Genomic DNA, 27,953 nt, shown 5'->3' with positions numbered 1-27,953 from the left:
TTTACTGAAACCATGCTTATCTCCTCCATGGGCTCCGAGTTCCTTGCAGATAAGAACCACGCCTTACTCCCTTTCGCGTTCCTTTCACTTACCACGGTGCCATACACATCGGTACTGAATAAAATTTTGAAAAAAGAATGAGTGAATGAATGCTCTCGATTAAGAGCTGCCAAACTCATAGGCAGATTTTCTATGTGTCTCAAATCCAAAGGCAGGTGGAATTTCTCCTCCAAGAATAGAACAATTAAATCACTGAGGCAACAGGAAAGAAAAACTTTTTTTTTTTTTGGATAGACCTACCAACAATAGAAAGTACAACTTGTAAACAAAGGATAGGAACATAAACATAAAGCTTTGAAAAAAAAGAAGAAAAATCAGTCCTGAGGTGCTTTGCTACAATTCTGAAAAATAATCAAAATCTTAACCAGTATTTGGGCAATGACTTGACATTTTGTGCCTTTCAAAATACAAAATGTACCAGCACAACTGTGGACCAATGATCAGACAACTAGTGTCAATGAAAAGTCCGTTACCAAATCCCATCTGCCCAGATTTCTCATTTCACATGCGCTAACATCTTGCTGCTCTCCTATGCCACCACTTAAAAGCCTCATTATTAGGCATGGGGAGTGCATATTTGGATGGTAGAGTATTTGCAATTATCCTTTAAGGTGCTTCCCAGAGCTATAAAGTCAAAGCTATAAATGGCAAGATGGTTAATGTAATTGTCAACAGACTATGAAACAAGTCTGAAATTGAGTCAGTTCTGCTCAGCCTAAAATGATGTGCCAGCAGAGTGTACACATCAGAAAAGATCTGATGAGAGGGCGGTTCAAGGAGCAGAGTCAGAAAGCTGAGTGGCCTCAGGCAAGCCACTTAAGCTCTCTTGGACTGAATTCATCTTAAAAAGAGTGGGGGACTCAATGACCTCTGAGGGTCTTTTCAGCACTCAAGATTTTATGGAAGGACAGAAAATTTCTGCAATACTAAGTAGAATAAATGAGAGTCAAATGGCCCACCACCCACAGAGTTACACTATTTACTGAGCTGTTATTTTGTCCCAGGCTTTATACATGACACCCTGCAAATCTGGGTTTCTATAACCTCACAAGTTGTAACAGTATTTGGTGAATTAATTAAATAGACAGTAAATTCTCCGCCCAACGCAAACTATTCCAAATTAGTAAAGTAGACCTATGAAAGGGCATCCTCAGCTCCATAAGTTATTTAAATCAGACTCTACTCAAACGATGTGAGTGACTCTGCAAGCCCACACCAGGCCCTGTGCCCCTCCCAGTGATAACCCTGATAAAGGGAAACACTCATTTTCCCAGGAATATTACCATCTAGTTTCATCAACAAGGACAACAAAATAGAGACATGGGTCTGACAAAGATGCAAAGGTTGAATTAGTCAGGTACTAAGAGCTGTTGGGTTTGCCCTGCTAGTGGTTCACTGACGAAAGTGTCTCCAATTTCCACAATGTCTAGTGACATTTTTGACCCCAAAAGAAAAGGCAATTTCTAGACAGTTTTAAGCAAGATACAAAGACGATAGACTATCTCTTGCTTTCCTTTCCTCTGTTATAAATGTGCATTATTATCTTGTGGGAATAGAGTGGACTAAATTCCTGAGTTGCATCATTTTCTTTCAGCCAATAGGTTGCCACTCTTACTTCAGGTCTCTATAACCTCACCAGCTGTGATAGTAGTACTTGGTGAATTAATTAAATGGACATTAAATCCTCCACCCAATGCAAACTAATCCCAAGTTAGAAAAGTAGACCTATGAAAAGGCACCCCTGGTTCCTTTGAAAGAAGTCAGATAATTTGAAAGAATCCACAATTAATAAGATCCCAGGCCTCTGAAACTGGGACACAAAAAACAAACGTACTGTGGACAGCTGGCGAACACAGGGGTGGTGCTGATGAGCAGGGAGGCTAAAGATGAAAACAATCATTTGAAAGATCTATGGAGAACTCGCACCTTGGGTGTTATTACATCTGTCCCTAGTAAGTTCCTAGGCAGGTGGCTTTGACTTGGGGTGGGGGCTATTTGAATATTAACATACCAAAAATGAAAGGTAAAGTCTTCCTCTGCTATGCCCAGATTCTAGCCCTATGTCACCCTGTGTGGACTTGTAAAATAACACAATTTTTGAAACAACTTTCCACTTCTCTAAGTCTGCAAAAGTAAGTTTCATTGTTGCTGCACAAGTTGACACTTGCATACGATGCAAAACTGCCCTGTGAGTCACAGCCCTGTCACTGCCCCTGATTCTGCATTTTTCAGCCCATTGATTTTACTCATTAGAGTCCATGACTGTCTCCATACACAGCCCCCCTTGCACTACCTGTACAGTGGATCCCAGGCAGGTGCCTAAGGGGTAACGGACACGCTGTAAAGTGTGGCACTTCCCTCAAGAGGGAACTCTCACAATCCATCTTTATTAATCAATGGTTTCTCATCATGTTGATCCTCTAGATTTATAAACAAGTAGCACAGGAGATATTTTAGACATATATATATAATTATTACATAATAATATATATAATTATATAATAATTATATATATACAATTATATAATAATTATATATATATAATTTTTCTCAGGACCTGCTTTTTTCTTTCCTTTTAACAACAACAAAAGGTTTATGATGGGTATAATTGGGGAACTGGACCATGTAGTGGCTGAATTGCTATCTGAATTCCATCACGCTTACCCACAAGGTGGCATATGACGGGGGACAACCCGTAAACAGAGCTACTCCTGGTAAGTTAAATGTGACGGCCATCCTGCTACAGTTCCTGAGTTAGCGAGGGTCCTGAAATTGGACTTAGAAGCATTGCACGATACCTGTTCCTTGAGGGTATAAGCAAATTGGCAGGCCCATGTAAATAAGCCATGCTTGAACCATACTGGCCATGAAATGTACTCCCTGGTGAGATACTGTGGAATCTGGGATGACAACTTTGTAAAACCCCTAATGCCAGTTCTTTTTTTGTTGTTGTTTTTTAAAATTAATTAATTAATTAATTTATTTATTTTTGGCTGTGTTGGGTCTTCGTTTCTGTGTGAGGGCTTTCTCTAGTTGTGGCAAGCGGGGGCCACTCTTCATCGCGGTGCGCGGGCCTCTCACTATCGCGGCTTCTCTTGTTGCGGAGCACAGGCTCCAGACGCGCAGGCTCAGTAGTTGTGGTGCACGGGCCTAGTTGCTCCGCGGCATGTGGGATCCTCCCAGACCAGGGCTCGAACCCGCATCCCCCGCATTAGCAGGCAGATTCTCAACCACTGCGCCACCAGGGAAGCTCTAATGCCAGTTCTTAGTAGTCACTTTCCTGCTTGACTTGAATAAGAATCAACTGATTTTCCAACACTTATTAGTTGTGTGATCTTTAGCAAGTTAGTTTCCGCATCTGTGAAATGGGGATAATAGTACCTGTCATAGGGTTGTTGTGAAGATTAGACATACACATAGTACACAGATTGGTGCCTGTAGCATTGTAGGTACTCTGCAAATGCTAGCCTTTATTATCATCAAAGCAAAAAGCATTATTTTATTCACTCCAAGTATAGGACAGATCGACATGCTTTGGAGTGGTCTTACTAAAAGGTTTTGTAAATTTAATGGGCTTACCTGGAAAGATATGTGAAACTTTCCGCGTCACATTAACTAGAAGTAAAGCAATGTAGAAGAGTCCTAGAGATCTCTTCCTGTTCAGGATGCTTATGCTTTTGGGTTTGGTATACAAACCCTAGGAATGACCCATGGTGGATGTCTTCTACAATGCAAGCAAGAGTGCACCTTGTCAAAATGGTACAGCAGCAGTTACCCAGCTTTCCAGTTGATACTATGGCACTCACACCTTTAGAATTACCAAAACTTGAGGATGGTGCAAGCCAAATTTAACCAGCCAATGAATAAAAAAGTCTCTATAAAAATTTGGTCAAGGGGCTTTCCTGGTGGCACAGTGGTTAAGAATCCACCCACCAATGAAGGGGACACGGGTTTGAGCCCTGGTCCAGGAAGATCTCACATGCCGCAGAGCAACTAAGCCCATGTGCCACGACTACTGAGCCTGCACTCTAGAGCCCATGAGCCACAACTACTGAGCCCGCATGCTATAACTACTGAAGCCTGCACATCTAGAGCCCGAGCTCTGCAACAAGAGAAGCCACTGCAATGAGAAGCCCATGCACCGCAACGATGAGTAGCCCCCGCTCGCTGCAACTAGAAAAAGCCCGTGCACAGCAACGAAGACCCAATGTAGCCAAAAGTAAATAAATAAAATAAATAAATTTATTTTTTTAAAAAAAAGAACATGCTATGGACTATACTTTAAAAAAAAAAATTTGGCCAAGAGCTCAATCATAAACTAATACAAATATAAAGCTGGAGTGTTTAGGTTATCTTATTCTTGTTTTGTATTATAAAAAGGCTATATTCCTCTAACTAAAATTCAATCTAGAAAAACAGGTAATTGTGGGCTCATTTCTAAAGCTTATTTGTTGGCCCTGTCAGTTAAAGTGATAATGCAGCTACAGAATAAACTATCTTCCCAGTAAAAACATAAATTCTTTAAAGAAAACAAAACAAAAATGTACTTTAGGTTAAGTCTATGAGACAAAATGTACTCTAGGTAAGTATGTTAGACAAAATTCTTTTCCCTCACCATCACAGGTATAAAAGCAGCCTTGAGGGAAAGCAGAAAAGACAGAGAAAGGCTTGTACTAAACCATTACCTGTTTTGTTAAACATAAAAAAGACTCCAGGGTCTTTTTCCTTTAATATATATATATATTAAAAAAAAAATATATATATATATATATATAAAATGGTTAGAAACAAAAACTGGATGGACCGCCCTCCTCCTAACCACCCATAAAAATACTGATTTGGAAAATAGGAGAATCATTCCATGGGCGAAAAAAGAAAATGTTTCCATTGAGAACGTTTTCATGAAGCACCCAAGAGAGTGCTTCACACACACCCGATACTGTCAGGTTTCGCTCTGCCCACACACCTTGGGGACCCTGTGGTGCGTAGTGATAAAACAGTTGCATATTTTTCCAGTGTCATCAAACTATCTACACAAGGCTGGCGGGGACGGCTCGTTTGCAGAGGTGGTACAGGCCGCCGATTACTCCCTGGGAGAGAAGCACAGAGTGGTCGGCAAAGGGGCCAAGGGCGGGTCTGAGCCCCAACTCTGTTATTTACTAGAAGTCCAGGTAAGTCATATGGCCTCTCTAAGCCCCACGTTCCTCACATATTAAATGGCAATGCTAATGTATCTGTTTATTAATAGTGCTTTCGTGATGCTCAAATGAGGTAACTTTTAGGAAAGCACTTCTTAAAGAGCTGTTGAAATGCTTTTTTTTTTTTTAATTATTTATTTATTTTTGCCTGTGTTGGGTCTTCGTTGCTGTGGGAGGGCTTCCTCTAGCTGAGGCAAGCGGGGGCCACTCTTCATCGTGGTGCGCGGGCCTCTCACTATCGCGGCCTCTCTTGTTGCGGAGCACAGGCTCCAGACGCGCAGGCTCAGTAGTTGTGGCGCATGGGCTTAGTTGCTCCGCGGCATGTGGGATCTTCCCAGACCAGGGCCCGAACCCATGTCCCCTGCATTGGCAGGCAGATTCTCAACCACTGCGCCACCAGGGAAGCCCTGAAATGCTCTTTAATCTATGAATCTTGTGTGGATGAAAGGCAGGGATCTGTAGTTCCAATCAGTGGGTGGATGGAAATTGGTAACTGAGTAATATTAAAACTTCATTCCATTATATTTGCTCATTGGTCTAACTGATGTAACTCAACAAAGGGATCTCTGTTCCCTCTCAGCTTGCTCCCTGGGTCCATCTTGTTATATGATGCACCATTGAGGAGGTATTCACTTTCAATATTAATATTTCACAACATTTGTGTCCTCCATTACTACTACAGAGAACTTGCAAGATGCTGGAAAGTCAGCTCTTGGGATAATATTCTTTCTGAACAAACCAATAACAGGTCTCATCACTGGAGGAAATAATTCCTGAGTTTCAAGTAGGCAATGGCAAAAATATGTCTTGTCTCTGGCCCAGTAAACTTTTCTGGCAGACACAAAATAAAAATGAGTTTGTCTGACACGTTTGAGTGGATATCTGCTGGTCTTGCCTTCCCAGAGTGTCTCTTCCTTTTAACATCTCTTAGGACATATGCTTTGGGTGGAGCCACCCCTTCAGGGATGGACACTGAAGGTTGCTGGGTTTTCAGGTAGGTTTCAGACATACACACCTGTGTAACAGACATATCTTTTCCAGTAACAGAAAATTCAATTTTAAACAGCCTACACTTTGAAGGTGATTTATAACTGACGCAATTGAGATTTCACATACAGCTTGACACAGGGCTCAAGTGAGAGAAAGACGCAGTTTCCCTCAATGTCTTGCCTCTGTTCCTTCAACATTGGCTGTCTCGGGCACGCTCTCCTCTCAGGGCTGTATGGTGGCCGCCAGCAGTATATCGTTCCTTACCAAGACCGGGTCTTTGTTCCAGCACTACCTTCGCAAGTCCCGACAGTCATTCTGTTTGGATTGGCTTAGATGGTGTGCCCGTCCCAGATGCTCAGCAGAAAGAACAAGCTGGCTGGCTCGGCTCAGGTCATGGGCTCCACTCCTGAAGTGGGTACCTCAGAACACACAGATCTTGAAGGCTGGTTAGGGCAAGGGGGAGACTGGATGTGTGCCCACAGCATCCTGTAAGTGATCTGGGTTAAACAGTGGTGTCGTTTTTGATATTTTTTCATCTTGTGTAGCTCTTCAGGAGGGGGAAATAAAGGTTGGCAAAGGTAGTTATCATTGGACACTCCTCTATATTAAATACAAATTATACTCTTTTAACAGCAAACTTTTTAGATTCCGAAATTTATCCTATCCAGTTCATGCACTCTGTTTCAAGTGCCCACATTTTGAAAGAAAAAGAAAACAGATGAAATGTCAAACATTTCTAAGAATTAAAAGGAGGAAAACAGGAGAAAAAACAGTCATAGATAATACAAAGACTAGGAAAGCATAAGTAATTTTAAAAAATAAGGACACTGTAAATAGAGTACATAACTTGACTTCACTATTTTACTATGAGCACTGAACATGAAAATACATTTTCAGTCTTAAAATTCTCTACTTAATTACACCTTCAGCTAGAGAAAAAAAGCTTGCAGAGAAATCAACGTATTTTCAAAGGTGTAGACTTTACATTTATTTATTAAACACTAGCCTTTCCACTTTAATTTCCAATAATGAGCATCTTTGCCTTTTATAATTTCTTCACATTTGCCATTTATCACAGATCTTTATGTGGCCTAAAAGTACACTAAAAATATTTGGAAGATCAGCATCATAATTACCCCGACCGGATTTTTCCTGCTGCTCACCTCATCTTCGCTGGGCACTCTATCAATGGTGTCTTTGAGATGGAGAGTAGAATCCAGTTGATATTATAAAAATAAACCTTCCTAAATATTTGGAGCCATATCTCTTCAGCCCTTTAAAGCTGTCTGGGTTTACAGGTAGGAGGGCACTACAAATCCATTTCCACTTCACAGGGCTGAGTATGCTGTGTGCAGATGCACATCCACAGAGACCTCTTCAGTACTCACCAATGTCAACCATGTCCCAGACTCCCAAATACCACTGTGACTGGCCTGCATGATGCCTCAGATGCCACCATAACAGGGCCATTCACTTAGATTTAGGTACTGCATGTTTGGCAAACTCAAATTGAAAAAAAGGTTGAATGACTCAATGCCCCCAATGCTCTAAAGACTTGATCAGATTTGACAGAGGGTGCCAGCAGGTCCAAGAGCCTGAGTATAAAGAAGGCTTATGAGGTAGAATGGGCAGAATAAATGGCCATGGGCCTAAGTTACTGTTCAGGGTCTAGAAAGAGGAGGCCACCACAAAGGCAGACCAGTATAGGTAAGTAGAAGTGCTTTATAAATATTATTAATAGCTGAAAACAACTGAATTGTAACATTTCGAGGACTAAATCTTCAAAACACTAACGCTCATAAAGAAAATGAGACTTTCTTCTTAGTTTCCTTTTTTCTATGCAGGAATTTGAATATGCTTTAACCAGAGAAATATTTACTTAATAATTAATGACAATATTCTGTCATGTAAAGTAGAATAGCCTTTCAATTAAAATATTGCTTCAACATGTTTTTTGCTAATGGAGAGAACTAGGGTTTAAATACAGCTACTAAACTTTCACCAAAATAAGAGAAAAATTCACTGATTTTCAATTAATATTTTGTAATGATTAAAATACATATGCGAAAACGAAAAGATTCATAAAGATACATTTATAGTTTCATTACAGTAATTTATTTTCTGGATCATGCACAAAAACAATTCCATTAGTACACTTATTGTATTATCCATTTCAGTGCTTATATTAATATGATCATCTTAATTTGGATACTTGAAATTCAGAAGTATCATATCCACTGCGGTTCATATGTTCTCCAAAGTGGAACTCCAGCTTAGTTATTTGTAATTAGGATTCAGACAAATGTCCATGTTTCTAAACACCACACAAAAACTGGCAAAAGTGGCAGAGACTGATTAAGAAAGATACTTAAATGCAGAACAAAATCCTGTATTCAAACAACACTATGACTGCAATAAAGGAAAAGCCATTGTGAACCATAGGTTTTTGCCAGACAAATTTTATAAGCTCAAGAAAGACCGACCCTCGAGCTTTTAATACTCCTCATTTTGGGGGGAAAGGCAAAGAACAGCATCTCCTTCTTTGGTAAGAATATGAGGCTAGTTGTCAGGAGACCTGGGCTAAAGCCCTGGCTCTGTCCCTCAGTGACCCTGTGACCTCACCTGATCTCTGCCTATTTTCTCGATTCTGCAGATTAGCTTGATGTAACTCATCCTTGGTGCTGAGAAACTGCGATGCTGAAAGAGCATCAGGTCACACCAGTGACTCTCACAGTGTGGCTCCTGCAGCGTCACCACCTGAGAATTTTTAAGAAATGCAAATTTGGGGGTCCCACCTCAGATCTACAGAATCAGTAATCTGTGTTTTGAGAAGCAAGTCCAGGTGATTCTGATGCACACAATATATACCGTATACCAGGGGTCCACAACTCCCAGGCCGCAGACCGGTACTGGTCCTCGGCCTGTTAGGAACCGGGCCGCACAGCAGGAGGTGAGCGACGGGTGGGCGGCCGAGCCAGCAAAGCTTCACCTGCCACTCCCCATCGTTCCCCATCGCTTGCATTACTGCCTGAACCATCCCCCACCCCCACCCCCACCCCCGGCCCGTGGAAAAACTGTCTTCCATGAAACCGGTCCCAGGTGTCAAAAAGATTGGGGACCGCTGCTGTATACAGTTTGAGAACCACTGCATTAGATCAAAACTACAGTTAAGAAATTCACAGCTACAAATTCAATGTAAATTAAATAAATCTAAATTCCATAATAGACTCAGTTTATCAGCCACATTAATTTTCAGGATTATGGTACTGAAGGCACCTCAATCATTCTTTGAAAATCTAAAAAGACATAGCCACAAAGGTAAAATTTAGGGCCTTTTTAGCTACAAATAGCCTATGAAACTTAGTTTTACCCCTCATTAGGAAAGTTAGGATTTTAAAGTATTTCTTACTTTTCCAAAGCTATTTATTGTTAAAGAAAAAAGTCATTTCCTAGCTATAAAGACTTTCTCTTCAATCTTGTGAATAATTATTTAATAAAAGGCATATTCAGGTTTGTAAATATACTAAAAGATATGCCTGATCTATAGAAAATATTATAGCAGTACATAAGGGGTTTTTACACTGCTAACATAAGAAACACACGTTCTGAGTTATTCTGCACATTCTAGTAGCCTCAGTTGCCTTGGTTTTTAATGTCTAGTTTTGTAAGATCCAAGAGAAGTGCACATACAGACATTGTGGCTCCATAATCCACCCTCTGAAAATATTATAATTATATATGTAATTACTTTCTATATATAGAAATAATAAAATAACTTTATGAATTGTTAGATAAATTATTAAATAAATAATACTTTACCTTGCTAAGGTATCCTCATCTTTCAGGTCACCACACATTAAGAGGGCTGGTTCAGTTTCACAATCTATTTAGTCTTTATTTTCTGACATTAATAAGAATTAGGCTATTTAGGGAAAAGACCTCATTATCAAGGCCCCTTGCTATGTTTTTAAACATGGTTCCTCTGACACCAAAAGGAAGCTACACTGTGGATGAAATGCCTCAAATAAAACAATGAAAATCATTGATTTGGAAAATGCAAAACTCTGAAAAATACTCTTTTATAATTTCTTTTCCATAATTACAGGTTTTTCAAAAAAGATTTTAAAAAATTCTCTTCCGGAATAAGTGAAGATAATGTGCCAAAACCAAAGCACCTGAGTCCTGGCAAGAGTCTGTTCTTAAGTTATCTTTTTGGATTTGTTTTGTTACAACAGAAACTTAGTTCTTAAAGCACTTATCCAAAGACCCTGGACTTGTTTTATTTTACTTGAGGACAAAGACATTCTTGCAGCAGGACAGCTTAAACTCAGGAAGATGTCACTACAAGAAAAGGCTGAAATTCACTGCCATCTTCTAGGACTCGGTTACCAGTGTCAGCATGCCCTGAATTCACTTTAGCACATCTAATAACAGCACAGCTCAGGAGGTGCTATATAAACTTCATATACATTTAACAATGGCTCATAGCCTCACTGAATTTTTAAAGCTTTTTAACAAACTGACTGGAGTGATAGACTTTAGGTGCAGCCATGAGACACAATTTTAGAGAAAAGGGCTGTTCAAGTATATTTTTTATGATAGATAGGTATACTTATGCTATAAAAAACTTAACACTAGGGCTTCCCTGGTGGTGCAGTGGTTAAGAATCTGCCTGCCTAATGCAGGGGACATGGGTTCGAACCCTGGTCCGGGAAGATCCCACATGCCTTGGAGCAACTAAGCCTGTGATCCACAACTACTGAAGCCCGCGTGCCTAGAGCCTGTGCTCTGCAACAAGAGAAGCCACCGCAATGAGAAGCCCATGCACCACAACGAAGAGCAGTCCCGGCTCACTGCAACTAGAGAAAGCCCACGCACAGCAACAAAGACCCAATGCAGCCAAAGATAAATTTAAAAAAAACAAAAAAAACAAAAAAAACTTAACACTAGTAAATTAAGCATTTTTTTTTACAAATTTTTGTCAATGTTTTCAGATGTCAGATTATCATAATATTCCCCCAAAGATTCTATAGACCAAATAATCTGAGCTGGTTAAAAAGAATGAAAAAATGAATGCAACATTTAATAGAGCTTTTATTTGTTCAACTTGGTAAATGTAGAATGTAATGGTTTCAAGGAAAACTCTGGAGTATTTCAGTCACAACTCAACAGTTAACATGATTTTGAAGAACAGTCTTATCTTCAATATCTACCCACCCTTACACAGACACATCTACAGGAATCCATGTACATACATATTAGTTTTCAACAACCCAGGATTCTCAACAACTCTAGAATGTAGATTTTATATTCTCACACACTTCAAAGTTATCCATTTGATGCAGGATATAACCATAAGGAGATAAAAATTCATGCAATGATACTCAGGTTTTGAAAAAGTAAATCCAATATTTGATACTTCAATGCTATGTAAAGTGCATTGAATATCTAAAATAAAACAAGTGCCAATTTCATCATGAATTAATAACATATTTATTGTCTTGAAACCAAACAGGCCCAAGCTGCTTTCTGTCTTTCTGAGTCACCTCTCTATACTCTCAAACTTCCTGTGTAATGAAAACCAAGATATTTCATTTCTTCTTTGCAGTTCACAAGAGATGGCAAAGGGCTCAAGGTAGGTATGTTCTTGATAATTCAGAGTCAGAAAGTACTTCTTCTTGTGCAGAAGGTTCATAGTCTCCTGCACTTTCAGCCAATTCAATATCTAACTCATCATTACTTTCTGCACTGTAATCAACTTCTTCAAGGAATCGAGGTTCATCTTCATCCAAAACATAAGTGGTGGGGCTGTAGCCAAAGCACATGGAACACACAAGATTTCATTAGTTTTCAAGGCTCTAATATAAGATTATTTGGCCATACTGGATTAACTTTGATTTCAATATAATACAAGTAATTTGGGTTAATTTTTTAAAATGTTACCCAAATGAACAAATTAAGAAATTTATAGTAGCGGAAATCTATTGCATTGATAATAAAGGGTGAAATGCTGATTTCTAATTATCTGACAAGAGTGTCAATATATATGCTACAATTAGATAGCTACAAAAAACAATGGACTCGCTCATTAGGTTACTTCTTTGAAGGATTCCATCAATTTGTAGACTCTAAAAGTGTATTTTAATCACTATAAATCAAGTAACAGATAATTTCAACCGGCTTTATAAGAAACTGTGGTATCTAATTGGTTCCTCCAGTAATACCCTGAAACCACTTATTCTAAGTCTGTAAAGTAATTATTTGCCATGAAAACGGACCATATACCCATCCTCACAGTTTCCACTGGTCAAGAATAAAAATGAAAAACAAGTGAACACTCCATACCAAGGTTAATTACTTTCCCTTAGGACACAGAAGAAGATATTTGCTAAAAGCACTAAGTGCTTCTAAATATTTCATTAGGCAGGCTGTTTGGGATTAAGACAACCGTTCCACTAGGAACATATTCTTTCCTCTTCAAAAAAATCACAGTATTCTGACTTCTCCCCATTTGGGAGATTTTACACACACACACACACACACACACACACACACACACACACACACACACACCCATATCAAAGAAACACTACAGAAACATTTCAACGTCCCCATTTTGTGAGCAAAACGATCTTAGCTTCATATAGATATGTGTTTGTTTATATCCCACCTACTTCCCATTGCTGATACAATTAAAAGCTATAAAATCAGACAATAAAAGGGGAACAATAATCTTGTCAAATGAGCAGAGGAAGAGATGTTATTAGGCACCTAAAATGAAAGAATTCCTGCAACTGAATATTAAATTCAGTTCAGATATCTGGAAGTTTAAACAGGAAAGACAAGTTAATGGATTATATTGTTCTAATTTTCTGAGACAAGAAGGCAAAACTCATCTGGTGAGAGTATCTTTTTTCCTAGAATTGTTTTAATCTTGCTAATTAAGGAAAAGAGAATAACACATTGCAAAACCACCTTGATCTTGTATAGTAAACTTCCTCTTAAACGCTGAGAGCTTGCACCATGATACAGTAGTCCTGATAAATCAAGCTGAGTGGTTTGGAAGATTGTGTAAGACTTTACAATACATCTAACATTCACAAGAACAATTTCACCATTATGCAACTAAAATATCATCACTCTGCTAGGTTTTTAGAAAAAAAAAAGTTGGATTAAAAAATTATTTGCCTTTAAAATGACAATTATACTCTTTCTTTCTTTTGAAAAACTGTTAATTCATTCCATCTTGACCTTGGTGTTTCAAATTCTCAGGGTGTCCCAGGGAAGCTAAATACTAAAAAATTAATCAATTTGAACAAAGGGAAAGAGTTTAAAGAAAAAGCCTAGTCTTATAAACTGTAAGTCAATAAGGAAACTGAAGGAGAGAAGTTAATTCAGGGACAATAAAGATGCCCAGGATCAAGCCACAGAAGCTTCCAGAAAACAAGGAGACTTGGAGCTGGCATCAGATGCTGGCAAGAACTTTCAGACAGAGAAGCACAACCTGGAAGGCAAGCTCCTGGAAATTTAGAAGAAATCCCACAATAAAGAACGTTCAGTGCTCTGGATACAGAAAATAATTTAAGACTGTAAGTTCTTGGTTTTGGCTTATTCATATGCCGCCTGTGACATGAACTCCATTCACGTTCTGGCATCACCCATTCTAAGAGCCAGGAGTGGACTAGTTTCATATTCTTAGCCCACTGTTGTAACCCACACTGGCCCTGATATTTGACTCCTGTTTCTGTGGATCCTAACAAAATCATGTTCCTAGCCCAGCTTCATTAAGGACAACACTACAGCTGAAATATTCAGTATATCCTGCAATGGTAACGGGGCCATCAGTGCTAACTTATGGTGGGGAGGGGGGCAGAGGGGACAGGAGAGGTCAGTAGATCTGGGTTTAAGGAGCTAGAGGGATACCGAGATGAGGAAAGAGAAGGAAGAATACAACCCCCATCGCTCACTGAAAGCAGCCTTCTTACTGTCACTTTAGATGCTCTTCTTTTATTAAAGCCCACGCTGCCCTTTCTCTATACACGCCCTTTGTACCCTGCACATTCTATCTGATGTTTCTCATATGCATTTGAAACCATCTATTGAGGGCCTGTCTTCTCAGTACTAAATCACAGGTGTCTCTTGGCACCTCCTGACGGTCGGCTCCCAGACTACCTGATACACTGTAGCCCTGAACAAATGTTTGCTGAACTCCATGAGAAGCCACAAGGTTGACAAGATCATCCATTTTCATATCACCCAATCCCAGTGATTTTACCTTAGTGAAAAAACTTAAGGCACAAGATCAATCCTAACAACTCAGCTTTACTTTTATTAATAATTCCAACATACGTTTTGAGCGCTTTACAACTCAGGAAGTTCCTGCACACACATGATCTCACAATAACCTTCACTTCAGAGAAAGACTAAGGTAATCTGCCCTAGTGTTATAAAACAATCCCTTTATATCAGCAGACAGGAATTCAAATATTATTTTAATCATAAAAAAAGAAAGTCTAATTTTTTTTATTGGGGTATAGTTGTTTTACAGTGTTGTGTTTGTTTCTACTGTACAGCAAAATGAAGTAGAGTTCCCTGTGCTATACAGCATGTTCTCATTAGTTATCTATTTTATACATATTAATGTATACATGTTAATCCCAATCTCCCAATTCATCCCACCCCACCTTTCCCGCCTTGGTGTCTAATCAACATTTAATTATTTCCCATCAACGACTACGTTGCTTTTCCCACCACTACTTCCTTGTTCCCCTCATTTTCTTCACATATGTTTACTCCTTTTGCCCTGTTTTTGTTTCATTCTAATAGCTGTTCCATATATACCTGCCTTAATGTCCTTCTATTCTGGATTTTAGAAACATTTCATTCTAAAAGAGAATAGCATTTTAATTCAAAAACAAATCCTCCTCATGCTGCTTCAGGGTAAATATCAAAACTTTCCCCCAAAGGGCATTCTCACAGGACAAATCATTGAAATTCTCTGTTGTATGGTATTGTTATGATGTGGACAAGGTTTATAATTCTGCTTCATTCAGATTCAGAAGGTTTTCTGGCTATCCTTATGTTAAACTATCAAGCACTGCACAAAATTAAACCTAAAAAATTAAGTGTCTCCCTCAGACGTACACTCATCTGCTGCCATTACGGCTGTTCTGACATCCGAGACACCAGAGTGTAGACCCTCAGCTCTGTTACCTGTACAAGCACGGGGGACACATGGAGTCGGAAAGTCTGGGTTTGTGCCTCTACTCCTCTGTTAGCCAGCTGTGTGATCTTGAACAAGTCACTTACTTTCTCCAAGCACCGGTTTTTCTCAAGTGTAGAGCAGCCCCACCACCTCACAAAGTGGTCTGGCTCAAATTAGATAGTAAATGGGAAAGCATTTGAAACTCCTAAGCTGCACAAATATAAAATGTTATTACGACATTAATAAAACCTGCCTTGTTAAAGAAAAAAGTAAATCAATCTTTCTCCATTCCTAAAGAGTCCAGGTGATGGGCTGCCCCAAGCCTAGCAGACTAAAAATGCTGCCTTACCTTTGTAACTCAGGATCCTCCCTTAACCCTGCACTCTTTTACAATTCTGAGACCAACCTTCCTGTTTTCAGACAGTAAAATTTTAAAATAAATAAATAAAGATACCCTGGGGGAGAATTTCTGAAACTTATTTACAAACAGAAAAATATTCCATTGCCCACGTTGTCAGAAATTTGTGACTCGCTGACTGTGTCTTTCTTGTGTTGAAATGTTAAGTCTAAGGTGAAAGAAAATCTCTATCTGCACAAATATTGGAGAGTATTTTACTTATATAATTTGATTCCTACCCTATAGCCTCTACTAAATATCACAAAGTTAACAAAATTATCCATAAAAAACACAAATAACAACTTTTGTCAGTCTTAAGTGCCCACGGCATACATATAAGTACTTGCACACACATTCACACGCAACACACACACACACACACACACACACACAGTGTACAGAATGTTTAAAAAGAGATTATCTATTTGGAAAAAAAAAGGAAAGTTAAGTTGCTAATTTACTGATACTTTGTTGGAAAAACAGTGTAACAGTTGCCTTTGGTTAACAGTTAAGTCACTAAACTCCAACTTAGTTTGCTATTGATCTAAAAACACTCCTTGTGCATAATGAGAGGGTTAAATGGTTAATTCCTAACTAATACAGGACAGCTCCAAAAACTGAAACCATTCCCTTTCAGTAATTTTGCTTAATCATTTGGAAGATGCAAGATATAAGGAAAGTACAGGGGAATTTTGGAGTTAGACGTGGATGCAATTCCTGGTTCTGTCAGGAATTACTACATGGATGACCTTGATAAATTCATCTCTGAGCCTCGATTTACACACATATGTAGAGGGGTTACAATTCCATCTGTCTCTGGTCATTCTCAGTAGAACATTAAAATCTCTGAGATTAAAAAAAAAAAAAAATCTCTGAGATAACAATCCAACTTAACAGAAATTCGGAATGGGCACGTGTGTTGGGGGTCCCAAGACCACCCCAGGTTTAGTGATTTGCTAGGAAGATTTACAGGATTCAGCACGGAGTTGTATTCAAAGCTATGACTTATTACAGTGAAAGGATACAAAGAAAAATCAACCAAGAGAAAAGGTGCATGGGGCAAAGTCCAGAGGAAACCAAGGGCAGGCAAGGGCAGTGGCTAAGAGGCAGTGTAGTCATCAGAGCTTTCAGCAATTTCAAAAGAATGCAGGCAAAAATTGGAGTTCAGAGCTGCGAAGTTTCCTGAAGGAAGGGAGTTACAGAGATGTGACCCCCAACAGTTCTGACCTAGAGGTATTTGACAAATTCTTAAAATACACAATGCAAGAAGCGGAAAAGCAAAGCAGAAAGCAGCAAAACAAATAAAACAGAAAATAACAGAATTTTTGGCAGTCTTGTGGTGCTAAGGAAAGGAGAAACACTGGGCCTTCAATTGTGACCTCTGGAGGGCTACAACTTAGAAAGGGGGGAGGCGTGAACCGAGAATTACACAAGCTTCATAAGTTTTGCAAACCCATCTCAAGTCAGCTCAGCTCCTCACTCAGTTGGGGCGATCTGCCCTACTCTACGGCCTGCCGGAGGAGAGAATTCATTCTTTGAATGAATATGTACTCTTCTTATTCTGATATATTATATTCTTATTTTGAAGTCTCAAATAGACACCTATGTGAGAAGAATAACTTCATTCTTCCAAGAGGCTACCAAGAATTTAACACATATATATCTATAAATATATCTGGTCATCAAATGTCTTGTCCAGCTAAGTCTTAGAGACTAACGATGACTAACTTGACACCTGCCTGAATCTCAATGATAAGGATGATCATTGCCTCCTCTTACGATAAGCCTCAAAGCTTTCATTATAGTCAAATCTGGCCTGTGGACCTAAGTGCTCACTTAAGTCCCAGTTATTTTTCTAGATGATTTCAATTTCCTCTGTATTTGTGGGTACAACAGCATTTCACCGACTTCGTACAAACGCACAAATGGTTCACTTTTAGTTATAAGCAACTATGATTTCCAGGGGACTTGGAAGTTGTGATACTATCTTCAATTACATGGCATGATTTATCTGCCTAGAAAATATTCCAGTAGCAATTATAGCTATAAGAATTTTCTACGTGGTAGTAATAAATGACTCTCATATGCAAACCAGACTCAAATATGTGCATCACAGTCACTGAAAAGGAAGATCCATTTTTAAGATTAGCTTGATTAAATGGTAAACTGTACATTAAAAATGATGCACATTAATATTAGTAAGCTTTACTATACTAGATATTGCTGTGAACATTTGGCCACAAATGATCTCTACTGACAGAGACTCTCCTTGACCAAACTTGAGGCAGGGTCCTCTGAGTCCTCTTTCTGACTTGGCCCTGACCTGGGGCTCTGTCCTTAGTTCAGTGGCTCTGCCTTGCTTACTCCAGGTTTAGCAAGAATCTTGCTGAGTCCGTTAATCCCTTACTCTCGGTATCTGATCACCCTGGCCTGCTTTCGGCAAAAATTCTGTCATGTCCGTTTAGTCAGAATCTCCCTTACCCCTGATGTTTACTCTTAGCAATTTTCCATCCACAAATCCCCACTCTGTACCTCAGCTATAAATCTCCACTCTTCCATACTGTATTCAGAGTTGAACTCAACTCTCCCCTACTGCAAAACCCCACCGTAGCAGTCCTCCTGAATTAAGTCTGCCTTGCTGTTCTTTAACAAGTATCATGAATAATTATTTTTTCTTTAAGAATATTAATTTAATTTTTTCGGAAGAAAAAGTTCTTATATATTTACAAATAAACACTAGCTTCACGTAAAGAAAGTGTGGATAATATGGAGGTTACTATTTCATTCTAATGTTAATAGTGTGCAGCAATCAATATCTTTGTATTACTTTACCAATAACGTCCAGCTATCCTCTCTTATATTTCTAGGGACGGGGTAGAACCTTCAACCAAGAACATTATGATGTTAACTGGTCCACAGACCTGTACTCATTTCCTATACCTTAGTAGAAATGTACTCTACATTTATCAAAACACATCAAATTAGATTTTTAAAGAAGCATTCACACAAAATAGAACTAATGTTAAGCATGTTTTAAAGGCTTTCTTCAGCTTAAGTCCTATTTATTTTATTAGTTGCATTAGGAAAAATTTTTCATCAACTTTTCTTATGTCTTTGTATATGCACAAAAAGGAATTAAGTAGTGATACATGGATGAATCTCAAAAACAAAGGTAACTGAAAGAAGCCAGACACAAAAGGTCACATATTGTATGATTCCATTTATTTGAAACATCTAGAATAGGTTAATTCATAGAGGCAGAAAGCAGATTAGTGGTTGCCAGGGGCTGAAAATGCTGCTTAATGAGTATGAGGGTCTCCTTCGTGGGCGATTAAAAAAAGTTTTGGTACTAGACAGAGGTGATTGGTGGTTGCAAAATATTGTAAACAAACTAAATACTATTAAATTGTTCACTTTAAAAATGGTAAATTTCATGCTGTGTGAATTTCACCTCAATTAAAAAAAAACAGGTCCAAATACAGTTTGATTATTAGATAATAAGTAGGCTTCATTTAAACAAGGCTATATTTTTTATTACAATAAAACACTATATAGAGTTTGGTATTTTTCAACTTCACTTTCCCATAATGTTTCAAACATACTTAAACTTAAAACCATATGCTTATTATCCTGAAATTTAGTCACCATCACAATTTCCTAATGAGAAGTATTGTTAAACGCTTTATCAGTTCTCAAATCCTTTAAATGAGGGTCACTGAGAATACTGCTTAGTTCAGGTAACAGGTAAAATAAAAACACTTTTGCTAAGTTCAAAAACACTATATAGCTGTGTATGGTCAGGCCACTCAAGATGGCTGCTCTCTTGCTCCGTGTACATCCCCCACTCAAGGAGTGCCTGCCTCACCCACACCCTACTGGCATGACTGACCTTCCCTCTTAATCATAGAGCCTAATAAGCAACTTGCCCCACGCCCCATCCTCCCACACCTACCCCCAGCTTAGTGATCTTCTACTCTTCAGATCAGAATGGCTCCACCTGCTAGTTTATCAAAGGGGCTGCGAGGGACAGGCTCTTCTGCTGGTTTCCCTGGTGACTGGTGAGCCAACCTGATGCCAATTCTCTGTGTCACTGGTAACACCCACCCCCTACCACTCGTAGCGAAGACTGCGGCCACGTCCTGCCTGCTGTCTCTTTCCAGGACCTTGCATTGGACATGTAAGGGTCACTATCCAATAAACCAAGGATGTTTCTAGCTGTCTCTGGGCTCGCTCTTCGGTTTTAAGGCTGGGCAATTACAAGGCTTGCAGGCCTGTAGGGTGCAGCCTAACAAGCTTTAAGTTTTTAAATGAGTTCTACCAACATTCCCAGCTTTGACCTAAAAGAAACACACCCCCTAGGAAAGACATAATGCAGACTTAAGTGTTGTATGAAATGGAATTTTTATTACACAACAAATACAATTGGGTAAAATTAAAATGATTTGTGTGTGGCAATTTCCAACAAATGCCCTAAGAATATAAAACATAATTAATTTTCAACCACAGGCTTCACTGAGAAGCAAGTTCTGTAACTTATGATAAACACAGTGGACCTCAAAGGCCACTAAGATGATGGGAAAAAAAATAACTTTTTTAAAAAGGATAAACCCATAAAAAAAGAAAACTGGAGAGGAGATAATAGCAAAGAAGAGATATCAATAAAATGTTGGAGGATGGAGGAAGATGGATGAAATTAGTAGGCTTGAGTTCCAACTTCCTCCAATTTGCTGAGCATCTACAGTAGGGGAAGCCAAGGAAAAAATGCCGATTTGTATTACAAAGCCCTAGAACAGTTCAGGAATTGAAGATAATGGTTATATGGGGAACTGAAAACAGAATTGGTTAAAAGGTATTATAAAGAGCAATTAGATCTTTAGATCCCCTTGCTTGGGCCATGCCCTAGTTCAAAGAGATGGAAAGTTGACTTTCTAAAGACTTTTTATCAGAGAGGCTATTCACTTAGGGCAAAAGGCAGAAGTGGGGTAAAGGTGAGAAGAGTAAGTGAAAGTCTGCTCAAAATAAGTCCTACTAGGCTCCCAGAATGCTGGCTTATGCACCTGGGCAATATTTCTCAATTTTAAAAAATCATCCTCCCTAGTTTTTTTTAGAGTTTTTTTCCCCCTAATCCCCCCTTAATTCACTACAATTAAGAATTAAAAAGATAAATTTCACATCAGATTAGACTCAGCTAAAGGAAGCACAGGTGAATTAAAGGTTGGTTAGAAAAAACATCCAGAAAAAAGCAGATGGACAGAAGAATAGAAACTTATTCATGACAGTAAAAGACACAGAGGACATAGTAAAAAGGTCAAACTTAAAAGTAAATGGAGGGGCTTCCCTGGTGGCACAGTGGTTAAGAATCTACCTGCCAATGCAGGGGACATGGGTTCGAGCCCTGGTCCAGGAAGATCCCACATGCCATGGAGTAACTAAGCCCATGCGCCACAACTACTGAGCCTGCGAGCCTAGATCCCATGCTCTGCAACAAGAGAAGCCACCGCAATGAGAAGCCTGCGCAGTGCAATGAAGAGTAGCTCCCGCTCACCGCAACTAGAGAAAAGCCCAGCAACAAAGACCCAGCGCAGCCAAAAATAAAATTAATTAATTTAAAAAAAAAAGTAAATTGAGTCCCAGAAAGAGGGAGATAATGGAGCAGAATCAATGTTTGAAGAGAAAATGGCTAAGAATTTCGCCAAACTGATGGAAGACATCAAGCTGCAAATTTAAGAAACCTTGTGATCCCAAGCAAAATAAATAAAATCACATCTAAGTTAAACCCCTAAATAACTAAAGACTAAGAGAAATTCATAAAAGCAACTTAACCTTAAAAGATAGATCACGTTCAAAGGGGCCACAATCAGACAAATGGCTGACTTGACAACTCAGTGGTGGAAGATTGAAGACAATAGAATGATCCCTCAACATGCTGAAAAACGTTTCTCTATCCAAAAAAACACCGCTCAAAAATGAAGGTGAAGACTTAAGAGTATTCTTTGAGTAGAAGAAAAATGACCCCAGACAAAAACTGATATGAAGAAAGAAATGAGAAAAGGGGCGGGGAGTGGCGAGGCAGTAAACGTGTGGTGAGATCCAATGACTGCATAAAACAGTAATAACAGCTACAAAGTGTAAAATGCTCATAGTATACTCTATCTGACAACAGTAGTACATATATTGAGAGGGGGTTAAATGGAGTTAACATATGAAGGATCCTATATTGTCCCAAGAGATAAAAATTCACATTTATATTGAGCTTGAATATAAATACGAATATATTTTATATAATATAAATGTAAAAAGTTTAGTTTAAATAAATCAAATAAAAATCCTTTTAAAAACACAGGGCAAGTGGAACAAACAAAGCAAATAATAAGCAGGTAGATTTAAATCTAAATATGTCAATAATTACAATAAATGTAAATGAACTAATGTTCCAATTAAAAGATAACTGTCAGACTAAAATTTTACAAAAACAACTATATTCTGCTTACAATATATTTACATATAAAGAGAAGGTTAAAAACAAACACTAAATAAAAAGAGAGCTAGTTATAGCTTATATACATGTAATACCAACATGGTTAAAGAATCTGTCTGCTTTTTAATATAAAGTCTTATATTCAGAAGTTTTAAGCGTTCCAAGTAAAATAATTTTATAGATCGGTAGTTTTTATGCTTTGTTCAACTTCTAATTGATTTTTAGATTCCAATTATTGTTTATAAAACTAAAGTATCTTCTATTAAATGAAGCAATGGTATATATACTAAATGGAAAACCTGGGAAATTATTTTTCGTAATTATCAAAGATTCACTTTGAATAAGTCTCTTACCTTTTTCTTAAGTTTATTTAAACAAACTCAAATGCTATGTGCCAAATACCGACGGGTTTATGGTGTTGTGAAGACTAATTATTTGTCATCTATAAATGAGTTACTGATTACCTTGACAAAGGCATTTAATGTTTACTATTCTTGCCGCTGCAATTATTCCAAGCTTACTTGATATAAATTGCCTATAGAAAATAAATTAGTTCACAACAAATAGATACTCTACCTTGAGAAACAGTTAAACCTGAGGAAGATAAAATTAAATTGAGGGCTACTATGTGGAATAAAACCATCCACATTGTACACAGAAACAAAAGCATAAATTGAACAGGGGAAGATGGGTTTGAAAGATTTTTACGGGTCAACTCACTAAAAAAAATGGGAAGAACTTAATTCATTCAGATGATATGTCAGGTTTACATTAAGACCAGGAAACAGAAAGTTACCAAGGACAAAGAAAGGATCCAGAAGAGTACAGACAATAAAGAGAAAAGGACAGGAAGGTAATCTTAGTAAAAGTAAGTGGTTTCCTAGTTCCATCTCTAATACCATCATTTGCCTTTTTCACTCCAATATGGAAACGTGGCTTCACCTGCTTCTGATTCCATATTCAATCATCAAGACCTCTCCATTGCCACCTGATACTGTCTCCTCAAACAATCATTGCCACATTACCTCCTTATTTGAGCTCTCATCCTCCTCTCAAACATGAATGATTCTAGTTTCCTCAAAGGTTTTCTTGCCTCTACCTTCCCAGCTTCAATCAAATCTTTACATTATTTTCAGGCAAAAAACACCAATTAGCATACTCCACCCAGTGGCTTCAAAACTGCCAACTGCCTAAAGGATAAAGTCTAACATCCTTACACTGATATTTAGGGTACTGTAAGACCTTTCCCCCAACCAACAAGCAATCCAACCCAATTGAATCTGAAAATCTTATGTAGCAACCTACCACTTCCTCAACTCAGTATGTGACTGGTACTATGCAAGGCACCATTAGACAGTGTTGAAAGGCTTAAATATGGTCCCTGAGGTTAACTAGGAGTTAGCTAGGTAGGTGTGACTGACAGACTTCTCTCAGAAGCTGGTTTAGACAAATACATGCTTTGAGATCCTTATTATCCTTGCTCTAACCACAGAGCAATGATAGATAAAATGTAAAACAGGAAAACAAAAAAGACACAGATGTATACAGAAACAACATAAACATCTCCTTGGACCAGTAAAAGCATAGAGGCACAAAAATAGGTCATGGGTCTCCTGAATTCCAGGTCCAAGAGCAGGCAGCAATAGCTCCTTCAAAATAACAGGGAGGCTTAAGTGTCCTAGAGCCAGGGAATTAAACCCAGACTCATGGCAATCGAGCAGCTGGAGTGAGGCTTCCCACTTTAGAAAGGAGGCTGAAAAAATAAGGCTGAGACTTCTGCCTAAGGTTAAGATTGTATAAAGTTGCAATTATTAAGTCAGAAAAAAGGAGACAAAGCAGCAAAGTCAGAACCCTCATGAACACAGTCACTTGTCCAGCAAAATCCCCAGTATCGTTGAAGGATGGGAAGTAGGAAATACAAGACTAATAAAATGCTAGTGTAAGCTAATATAAGCTTGGACTGGAGCCTAGAGAGGGCCAGGTAGAAGCAATACAAAATCATTAAGGGATTAAGGGCAAGACTTGAAAGAGCTGGCGGTTTGGGGGAAGCTCTCATTTAATATGACCTTGCAAGTTACAAAAGTCTTGAGAAACCGTGATGAGCTTACCAACACAAAAATAATGGCATAATCTACAAATGACTATGAAAGTGTTTAGGGTCTTCAAAGAAGGGAAGAATAGTGGCCATAAGAATAAACAAGGAATCATGAAATTAAAAAATGCAGAAACAAAAAAGAACCAATTAGATGTGAAATATATAATCTTTAAAATAAAATACTCCCATGAGATAAACTTTAGACCAGAAACAACTAAATTTAGTGAATTATAAAATGCTACTGAAGAATTTACCTAGACTGAAAGAGATAGAAAATGTGAAAAAGTTGTTAAGAGACATGTGTGGAGAACACATAGAGAAGCTCCAGTGTAGGAATTCTGGAAGAACAGAATAAAGGAATTGTCAAAGAAGCAATTTTCAAAAAAAAAAAAATGGTTGAGATTTTTTCAAAATTGAAGAGTCCTCAAATTAAACGTACATATTAAGTGTCAACCAAGGTATATTCTTTTTAATATACCACTCCTAAACACAATGCACTGAAACTGAATAGCACTGAGGATAAGGATAAAACCTTAAACAAATGGAGGCATAGACATTTTGATAGAGGAAAAAGCAAATGCAAAGACGCTGGGATGATAAAAAGATTTTCATGTTCTAGAATAGCACTACTCAAGGTATGGTCCACAAATTCTTTGTTACTGGTCCATGGCAACAAAAGCCTAGGAATTAAAATGAAGTGTTCAGAAACTTTTACAACAATTTTACATAAAATTATGTGTCTGGTGACTCTAATAACAGGAAATTGGAGCTTATATTTGCATTCCTTGGGGTGCCCTCTTCCATTTGTATAGTACTTCATTCTTACTGTATTTTATTCAATTACCAATCCATAACAAATTGGAAAATAAAAACTAGACCTTTGCTAGTTTAGAAGCACTGTCATAAAAACTATAAGATGGTCAGTGTGGTTGGAATGGTAAGAATACAGAGAGAGAGTAGGACAAGCTAAAGGGGGAGAGAAAGGTATAGATGGCTCATCTGGACCTCAGAGACTCTGATAATGGATATAGGCCATATATGTGGAAAATAACTGAAGGACTTTAAGCAGGACAGTGACCACTTCGTACAAAGAAACTGGAGGATACAAAAAAGTAGGGAAAGACCAGTCAGAGGCTATTGGAGTAGAGCAGGCAAGAGATGATGGCAGCCTGGACCAGTGTAATGGCAGAAGTGGTGGAGAGAAATAGAAAGATCTGAGAAATATTTTGGAGGTGAAATCAAAAAGCCCCAAGTGATGGATTGGATTAAGGGTAAGGGAGAGAGAAGGAGATGCCAAGAATAAGATTTCTTACAAGAGCAATTGGGTAGAGGGAGGTGGATACAGATGAATGGGTTTGTTTGGGGAGAGGTAGGGGAACAGAAGTCACAAGTTGAGTTTTAGAGAAGTTAATTTTGTGTCCAAGTGTACAAAATCAAGTCGGAAGCTGGATACATAAGTCTAGAGCTCAGAAGAGAGGTCTGGAAGATTATATGTATTTTGGAGTTATCAATACACAGATGTAATTTAAAATCACTGGAATGAGTATCATTTATGGAAAGTGTGTAGGATGAGAAGAAAAGTTGAAAGAGGAGAAAAAGCAAAGAAGATAGAGAAGGAATACTCAAAGGAAAGTTTTTGAACACCACAGGCCCCTTTTTTGGCCTCAACAAATAAACCCAACTGATCTGTGTTACATTTACTATAGCTTTTATTTCCAAGGTAATTGTTATCAGTGATTGCCAATGCACAGCAAAACTAAAGGATGATTATCAAAAGCTAGGAGAAAGAGGGAAAGGTGAGAAATATGTACAACTTCCCTCCCACCCATTTTACCAATAATGCAAATAATGACAAGAATTTACAATGATTCTTGAAAAGTTTCCAAGAAGCAATAAAAAGGACAGCCAAATGAGTAAGCAATCATTATTAAATAAGATTTTAAAATCATAAATGACAGTTAGCTATGAGGAAAAGAGCTTTGTCAGTCTTGGTGGTGGGGGAGCAGTCTTAAAAGCACTAAGTATATACCAATAATTCCATCGGAAACTTTGGAGCTAGCTTGTTTCATCTTCAGCCAACAATCAGAACCTCTCTCATTCCTCCTTATTCGCTCTACCCGTATTAGAAACCAACTAAAACAAAAGAAAATAAGAATAACAGAAATCTACATTCAAGAAGCAGCACTTTGAATAACTGGACACCAGTAGTATACATTAGAAGTATCAACCTCAAAGAACAACTCCAGAAAGCTCTGCAGTCACCTTTTCCCTCAACTTACCATAATACCTGGTGCTTACAATACAGAAGTATTACACTAGCATAAGCTTCTAAACATTTTGAATTTTAATACATCCTGCATAGGATATATCAGTTATCATTCCTTGCTTAAGAACATATACAGTTACTACTTCTCTTCTATAAAATCCACACTAACCTTCCCATGAAACTGAACACCTGCTCCCGTAATGCCTTCTTCAACATTAGCTTTTCTGAGCTCCAAGCAATCCTTTCCACCTTACCTAAATTAGCCTACTTCTTATTGCCAACTTTGTTTCCTTCATGTTAGCTCCTATTTCTTTACCAAGCCTCATTTACTATCTTTCAAGTCCTAGCCTAAAACTTACTAATTTAAGAAATTTATTCCACATAAATCCAGGTGATTTTAAATTATTTACTCAGTAACTTTTTTCTCAGTATGTCTATGTAATTTTTAAATTTTGTTTTTTTAAATATATTAATGTATTTTCTGTATTTTTTATAATCACCATCATGCCCCTTCACAAATGTAAATTGTGCTTTTTCTATTATACTATCAGCTCCTTTCAGAACACTATCTTTTGGGGAATAACAAAAGTATGAAACACAACGAAGAGCACGTGCCATGAGACCATTCTGTCAGGCTGGGAGAGGTGCCTGTCCTAACTAATGTGCAGAAATGAACAGAGAGTCAATAAAAATGAAGAATTAGGGGAATATGTTCCAAACAAAGAACAATAAAAATATCCAGAAGCAGATCTTAATGAAATAAAGGTAAGTGATTTACCTGATACAAAGTTCAAAATAATGGTCATAAAGATGCACACCAAAGTTAGGAGAGTAATGCATGAACAAAGTAAGAACTTCAAAAAAGAGATAGAAAATATTAAAAATCCCCAAACAGAAATGATAGAACTGAAGACTACAATAACAGCACTGAAAAATGCAATACGATGGTTTCAACAGCAGACTAGCTCAAGTGGAAGAAAGGATCAGCAAACCTGAAAACGGCAGTGGAATTTTTTCAAACAGAGGTGCAAACAGAAATAATGAAAGAGTGAAAATAGCTTAAAATATGCATTATAGGGGTTCCAGAAAGAGAGGAGAGAAAAGGAGGCAGAAAGGTTATTCAAGGATTAATGGCTGAAAACTTCCCTAACTTGGGAAAAGAAAGAGATGTCAGACAACTGGATCTAGGAAGCCTAGAAAGTACTAAAAAAGATATATCCAAAAGGACCCACACCAAAACACATTATAATTAAATCATCAAAAG

The 27,953-nt window shown here is 38.1% G+C and overlaps 1 protein-coding gene across 1 annotated transcript in view; it reads right to left on the bottom strand.

Moving 5' to 3' along the window:
• Positions 1 to 11,725: 11,725 nt before the first annotated feature.
• AGTPBP1 (ATP/GTP binding carboxypeptidase 1) overlaps positions 11,726 to 27,953 on the bottom strand; it is a 170,935-nt gene continuing 154,707 nt past the window's right edge. The window contains 1 exon segment of the mRNA XM_082401141.1: positions 11,726 to 12,056. Within this exon segment, the coding sequence (XP_082257267.1) occupies positions 11,879 to 12,056 (178 nt within the window). The 3' untranslated portion in view covers positions 11,726 to 11,878.

Source organism: Balaenoptera borealis (genome assembly GCF_965194805.1).
Source record: "Balaenoptera borealis genome assembly, chromosome: 8".
In the NCBI taxonomy this organism is placed as follows: Eukaryota; Metazoa; Chordata; class Mammalia; order Artiodactyla; family Balaenopteridae; genus Balaenoptera; species Balaenoptera borealis.
Note: the sequence above shows the minus strand (reverse complement) of the source record. Positions and strands in the feature narration are given on the sequence as shown.